The 6,997-nt window shown below is 26.7% G+C and overlaps 2 protein-coding genes across 5 annotated transcripts in view; both read right to left on the bottom strand.

Moving 5' to 3' along the window:
• The window catches only part of LOC117176282 (plasma alpha-L-fucosidase-like), a 5,967-nt gene extending 3,617 nt beyond the window's left edge, over nt 1–2,350 (bottom strand). For both annotated transcript variants that reach the window (XM_033366462.1, XM_033366463.1), the window contains exon 1: nt 2,083–2,350. In XM_033366462.1, coding sequence (XP_033222353.1) covers nt 2,083–2,311 — 229 coding nt within the window. In that variant the 5' untranslated portion in view covers nt 2,312–2,350. The remainder of the gene's footprint in view (nt 1–2,082) is intronic.
• Nucleotides 2,351–2,760: 410 nt separating this feature from the next.
• The window catches only part of LOC117176203 (alpha-L-fucosidase-like), an 8,142-nt gene continuing 3,905 nt past the window's right edge, over nt 2,761–6,997 (bottom strand). For all 3 annotated transcript variants that reach the window (XM_033366321.1, XM_033366320.1, XM_033366322.1), the window contains exons 4-9: nt 6,180–6,426; nt 5,581–5,826; nt 5,141–5,503; nt 3,415–3,633; nt 3,112–3,335; nt 2,761–2,942 (exon numbers count right to left, since the gene is read on the bottom strand). In XM_033366321.1, the coding sequence (XP_033222212.1) occupies nt 2,847–2,942; nt 3,112–3,335; nt 3,415–3,633; nt 5,141–5,503; nt 5,581–5,826; nt 6,180–6,402 (1,371 nt within the window). In that variant the 5' untranslated portion in view covers nt 6,403–6,426 and the 3' untranslated portion in view covers nt 2,761–2,846. The remainder of the gene's footprint in view (nt 2,943–3,111; nt 3,336–3,414; nt 3,634–5,140; nt 5,504–5,580; nt 5,827–6,179; nt 6,427–6,997) is intronic.

Here is a 6,997-nt window from a genome sequence, read left to right as displayed (position 1 = left end):
AAAATATTTACAATCTTTGTGAAATCCTTTAAATATTTTAAATATTTTGAAATCTTTTTGAAGTCATTGAAATCTTTATGAAAAACTCTAAATCTTTTTAAAATCTTTTTAAATCTCTGCAATCTTTGTGAAAGCCTTTGAATCTTCGTACAATTTTTTTAAATCCTTGTAAAATCGTTGTGAAATCATTGAAATCTTTTTGAAATACTTACAATCTTTGTGAAATCCTTTAAATATTTGAAATTTTTTATATCTTTTTGGAGTCATTGAAATACTTGTGAAATTCTTTAAATCTTTGTTAAATTTATTTAAATCTTTGTAAAATTTGTGTGAGATCATTGAAATCGTTTGAAACCTTCTTAGACATTTTTCAACATTTTTTATGTTTTGAAATCTTTAAAATCTTTAAGACATTTTTATGAAATCCTTTAAATCTTTGTTAAATTTCTTGAAATTTTTCTGAAATATTTCTGAAATCACTGAAATTTTTTTGGAATCATTTAAATATTTTAAAATCTTCTAAAATACTTTGAAAACTTTAGAAAGTTTCAAAATCTTATGGAATATTGAAAATCTTTGAGAAGTTTAAATCTTTCTCAATTCTTTTGAAAGTTTTGTGAAATCTTCTTGAGATCTTTGTAATCTTTGTTGAAGTCATTGAAATCTTTGCGAAATCCTTTAAACTGGGCGATTTTTGTGAAATTGTTGAAATATTTTTTAATATTTTTAAATATTTAAAATATCTAAGAAGTTTTGAAAATCTTCATGAAATAATTTAAATCTTTTGTGAAAGCCTTTTAAATCTTTTAAATCTTTGTAAAATCCTTTAAGTCTTCGTGAAATCTATTGAAACCTTTGCAATCTTTCAAACTTATTCATTTTTGAAATATTCTAAATTATTTTAAAGCTTTAAAAAAGTTTTAAAATCTTTGAGAACTTTAAATCTTTGTCAATTCTTTTGAAATTGCTGCCAAATCTTTAGAAATCTTCTTGAAATCTTTGTGAACTCACTGAAATCTTTGCGAAATCCTTTAGATCTTTTTTAAATCTGTGTGAAATAATTGAAATCTTCTAAAATATTTCGTTAACTTTAAAATCTTTAAAATATTTAAGAAGTCTTGGAAATCTTTCTGAAATCCTTTCAATCTTTTGTAAAATCTTTTGCAATCTTCCTGAAATCATTTAATTCTTTGTGAAATCTCTGGAAATCTTTAAAAAAATTTTGCAATCTTTGAAATTTATTTATTTTTATTTGTTTAGAATGTTAAGCCCTGCAATCTAGGGCTATTTAAACGGCTTCTTGTACAAAAATATTAAATAAATAAATATTTGTGAAATTTTTTTATATCTTTGTGAAATCTTTGTAAAATTGTTGTGAAATCATTGAAATCTTTTGAAATCTCCTGAAATAGTTTGAAACCTTTAAAATGTTTTGAAATCTTCTGAAATATTTTGAAATATTTAAAATAATATGAAATATTAAAAATAATTGAGAAGTCTTCGAAATCTTTGTAAAATCATTTAAACCTTTTGTAAGTCTTTTGCGATCTTTGAAACCTTTTTAAAATCCCTTAAGTCATCGTGAAATCTATTGAAATCTTTGCAACCTTTAAAATTGATTTATTTTTCAAATCTTCTGAAATATTGTGAAACTTTGAACACGTTTTAAAATTTTTGATAACTTTAAATCTTTGTCAATTATTTTGAAATCTTTGTGAAATCTTTAGCAATCTTTGCAATCTTTGTGAACTTATTGGAATTTTTGCGAAATCCTTTAAATCTTTGTTAAATCCTTATTGAAATTTCATCTTAAGCGCATGCAATCTTTGTGAAATCCCCTAAATCTTTGTAAAACTTTTGTGAAATCAATAAAATATTTTTAAAATTTCTGAAAGTATTTTGAAAACTTGAAAATTTTTTGTAATCATTTGAAATATTTAAAATCTCTGAGAAATCTTTGGGAAATGTAGAAATCTGTTATACACTTTAAAGTCGCTTGATCAACTTCTCGCTTAAAAAACACCAGTCTAAAGTATGAACTAAACTTTTTTTAACCATTTCCTGAAAATTAGAATAACTTACTTTTCCAGTATTTCCAAAACCATTCAGATCCAAAACTTGGAACACTAAAGACACCCCAGTGAATAAAAATTCCAAATTTGGCTTCATCGTACCACAAAGGCAAAGGACGCTGGTCCAAACTGTCCCAATTTGGTTCAAACTTATTCAAATTGTTTAAAACTTGAGATCCGGGTACAATGTAAATTGACAGTAAAAGCAAAATCAATGAAATATGAAATTTAAGATTCATTTTTATACGTTATCACTCTCTCATTGTGCAAAAACGTGTGATGAATCTGACCAATGCTAAAGGGGAAACTAATCCTGATATCAGAAGTGATCAGAAGTATACCTGTGTTTCTAAAATTACGTCAAAGACGTAAGAAAAGGTGATAAAGTGATTCACTTATCTTTTATTGCTCTTTGATTATATTCAATATGCACCTGCTAATTAATTTTTCTTATTCGGACACTTCGATTTTAAATGATAAAATCTTGAATCCTTGAAAAAATCGCTGATAAGAAAACCAGCAGTTTGTCATATATAGTCGGAATTCTCTTTATTGAGAAAGTTGATATTTTTAGAAAAATCCTAACTTAAAGTTCCTTTCGCCTATTTATCAATATTTATATTATTATGTGTGAGAATTTTGTTCGAAAAAAGGATTTGACTGAATTAGGAATGATTGATGAGCTGAGTTTTCTTTTAGGATTTGTAAATACTTTTATCAAAATCACAAAAAATAAGGTTCATAAAAAAATGTAAAATTGTAAAGTCTGCAGTCTCAAAAATGCTGATGTATCACTACAACCCAAGCGGGTTGTCCTTTGTGGGCTTCTACAGGAAGGTCAATCAACAAATAAGTTGAGCGCTGTTCCCACTGAAAAATAAATGAAAAATTAGTGAAATAAATTTTACCAACAAAAAATATCTAACATGTCAACTTTTCTCAATTTTCAAATCACACTGTTGAAATCTTTTAATTTCTCAGAAATCTATCGTTTTAGGCAAGGAGTAACGTTTTTTTTTTCAATTTTACCAAAACTTACAGTAAGTTCGTATGGATATCCAAGAAGATTTATTTGAGTTAAAGCGGGAATTTTCACTGCGGCCAATCCTAAAAGATTATTTTTCGACCACGAAAGAAGAATCGCATATAATTTTTTGCCATCTTTACTTTGCGTGTACCAAACATCACCCGATAAAGTGTCGTTCTGCACATTCCAGGGTTTCGTTTTGTAAATTGCTTCTCCATTCACAGCCAACCAAGCTCCTAAAAATATTACAGAATTCAATTTAAAAATTATATTCATCGAAAAAAGGACAATTTAATTTATTGCATATACTAATACCCATTCCACGAAGTCTTTCTTCAAATATGGGAATAATTATTCCGTCTTTCGTTGGTCCAACGTTCATCAACAAATTTCCATTACAGCTTACCGTGACAACTAATTCTCGAATCAATTCTTGCACAGACATATAATCTTTTAGATCTGCATTTCTTCGGAATCCCCAAGATTTTCGGTCGATCGTCATTGCATTTTCCCATTTGTGAGGTTGAAGAACAGCTGAAAAACTTGTTAAATTTGTAATTCTGAAAAACAAATTAAAAAACAAAGTGCCCTTCTTCGTCACGATTATCACTATTTTTATCAGAATTAAAGCTGGGCCTAATGAAAAAAAAAACATTACCTGAATACGAAATGCCTTTTCGAAAAAAGTTTCCTATCAAATTGTGTTTGAATTTTTTGCTTTGGTTTGGAATTTGTGTTCAATTCAAAATTGTTAATTTCATAATTATTTCAATTTGAAATTGCATAATTTATAAAGATTCAATTTCAAATATAACCCTTGGCATATTTTTAGTTTTAAATGTTTTAAATTAGGACTTTCAATTTGAAATTGGTCAGCTTTGAATTTCAAGCGCTTTTGATTTGAGATTATTCAATTTTATATGTCTCCAATTTAAAATCGTTTAACTGTTAATGCTTTCATTTCGAAATGGTGTAATTTTACATGATTTAAGTTTAAAAGGAAACAATTTTCAACATATCAATCTAAAATCATTCATTTTTTTACTCAAATAAAAACGGTTTAATTTAAAATGAGTTTAGTTTTTTTAAATTTGCGATTTAAAACTTTACCATTTTTAACAATTTAAACTATTAATTTAAGAAAAAGGTATGAACATTTGAAATAAATGACAAATTTCAATTACAAATTATTTAACACTGAAAGTTTTTAATTTAAAAATCTTCAATTTCTTTCTATTAAAAATTATTCATTTTTTTAAACTTTAAATTTCATAAATGTTAGATGTTCTAATTTAACATTGTACCATTTTTAACGATTTAAATTTAAATTACATATTCTATTTAAAATTGGGCAACTATTATCGCATCTAATTTTCAATAAACTTGTAGAATCTTCAAATATTAATTTAAAAAATGTTTAACTTATAAAGTTTCAATATGAAAATATTCCATTTTTATCCCGAATTGACAACTTTTTGATTAATAAGGAAAAAACAGGTCTTGGAAAAAATATATAATTAAATCTTTAGCATTTTTTATATTATTACTAATATTCTCGTTTGGAAAATAAAAGATTATTTTTGGTGATGAAAATCTGAAACATACAAAATTATTAATTTAAAAATATGATAGCATAATTCTTCAAGATAAATATTATCTACAATCATACCTTATTCAATTTTTAAGAACAAATTTTTTAATGTCTCAAATAATGAAAAACAATTTGTCAAATTAAAAATTTTTTAAACAAAGAACTTTATTTGATAATAATTAATTTTTTTTCAAAATTGCATGAGTTCAAAATGTACAGAATAGCTTTTTTTAAATTTGATAAAAAGCAATTAGCAAAAAATTTTGCTCGAAAAAAATTAGTAAATGAACTGTTTTATGTTTTAATTTTTTTCATAAAAAAAATGTTTTCTTCTTTAAATGAGAAGATCAGTAATTATTTTGAAAATTTTAATATAATAATTCGATATTTTTCCTGATTCCTGTTTTTTCGTGCTTAAACTGTTTATTATAAAGAAAACGAAGAAATTACCGGGATTATAACGATCCTTGCACGTGTAAAAATCGCCATGATGACAAGGAATATTAATTCCCCATCTATCATTGACTACAACCGTTTCTTTCACTGGGCTGTAATTATAGAGCCAACTTAGGAATTCTTTTGACTCCCAGTAGTTGTCCGTTGCTTCCCAATCTCCATCAGACCAGATGACTTCCGGTTTGTAAAGGTCAACGAGCTCATTTAATTCAGGAATGATTTTCTGAGTGACGAAGCTGTTCGTCGTGAAGTTATTATTCTTGTCTTCTAGATAAAGTGGATTAAACCATTCGTAAAGAGAGTGGTAGAGTCCAAATGTTAAATTCGTTTTGCTTCTTATCGCCTTGGCCAGTTCCCCTGCAAACATTTATTTTATTTTTTCAATTTCCAAAAATATTCGCGTAGAAATTCTAATTTATTAATTTTATATTTACCTATGATATCTCTTTGTGGTCCAACGTCAACAGCATTCCAACTGAAGGAATATTTTGAGGGCCATAGAGTATACCCTTCGTGGTGTTTACTTGTTAAAACTATATATTTTGCTCCTGATGCTTGGAAAATTTCACTCCATTGCGTAGCATTAAAAAATTCAGCAGTGAAATCTCTGGCAAAGTCTTGATAAGTAAAATTTGGAGGATAACGTTTTTTCATAAATTCACTGTACTTCTGATCTTGACCTGAAACAATATGTTTTTATTCAATTCGTTTTCTGCGAATTTGTACCAAAGAATTATTTGCGACTCGCCTACTGGATTACCATCTTTATAAACTGATAGGTTTATTTTATTCTGAAATGAAGGAGGATCTAGATCAAACTATCGAATAGATAGAAATAACAATAATTCAAAATTTAAGGAATTAAATTCAGAATAAATAAGAATAAAAAAAGAGGGAAGGGGATTTGAAGGTTGCCTTATTTTTTTTTTTTTTTGAATGGAGACATTTAAGATTATGTTATAACCACATTTTTTAATTTTAGAACGGTTTTCCTAGTCATTTTTTGTATTTTTTTTAGATTGCAGTATTATACCTTTCCAATTAATCCAAAACCACTCAGATCCAAAACTGGGAACACTGAAGACTCCCCAATGAATAAAAATGCCGAATTTGGCTTCATCGTACCAGGAAGGTAAAGGACGTTTGTCTAAACTGTCCCAAGTTGGTTCAAACTTTTTCGAAAACTCTGGCACTTGATTGGCAAATATGTTGCAAATTAAAAGTGCAAATAAAACTATTGGGATATGAAGATTCATGGCTACACTTTATCACACCAGTCACTGCGGAGAAAAATGTTATGACGAATAGAAAAAAAATTAGTTTTTTTATCAGAAATATATAGGCTATTGGCACATGCTGGGACTTATCTAAACAGGAAAAGTGTATGTATAGTTCCAGGAACAACTATTTTTATAAAACTGTAACAAACAGTCAATAACAGGGTGATAAATATTCTGATCTTTTTTTTATAGTTATTGCAATTAGAATCACTTGTAACTTAATTGTAACCCTTTGGATACATTGTTTCTATATTATAAAATCTTCCATGCAAATGATAAAACTATAATTAACAAAATTTCATAAAATTCGGGTTTCTTAGATTTTTATGTTTTCTCTTTATGTATTGCATATGTGCAAAAACGTAAAAAAGAAACATAAATTCATTTTTGAAAAAATAGGATCATAGTATATGCATTAGGCTTCAATTTCTGTCCTTTTAGAAACCTTTAGCATTTCTGACTTAAGTAATCAGAAACAGACAAAAAATGGGTGTTTTCGTTTTTAAACCTGTTTTTGTGAAAATAAAATAAAATTGATGATAAACAAAATCTTTATACTTAGTGTAATAAA

The sequence above is a fragment of the Belonocnema kinseyi genome, chromosome 7, assembly GCF_010883055.1.
Source record: "Belonocnema kinseyi isolate 2016_QV_RU_SX_M_011 chromosome 7, B_treatae_v1, whole genome shotgun sequence".
Lineage (NCBI taxonomy): Eukaryota > Metazoa > Arthropoda > Insecta > Hymenoptera > Cynipidae > Belonocnema > Belonocnema kinseyi.
This window is presented reverse-complemented; position numbering and strand designations above follow the sequence as displayed.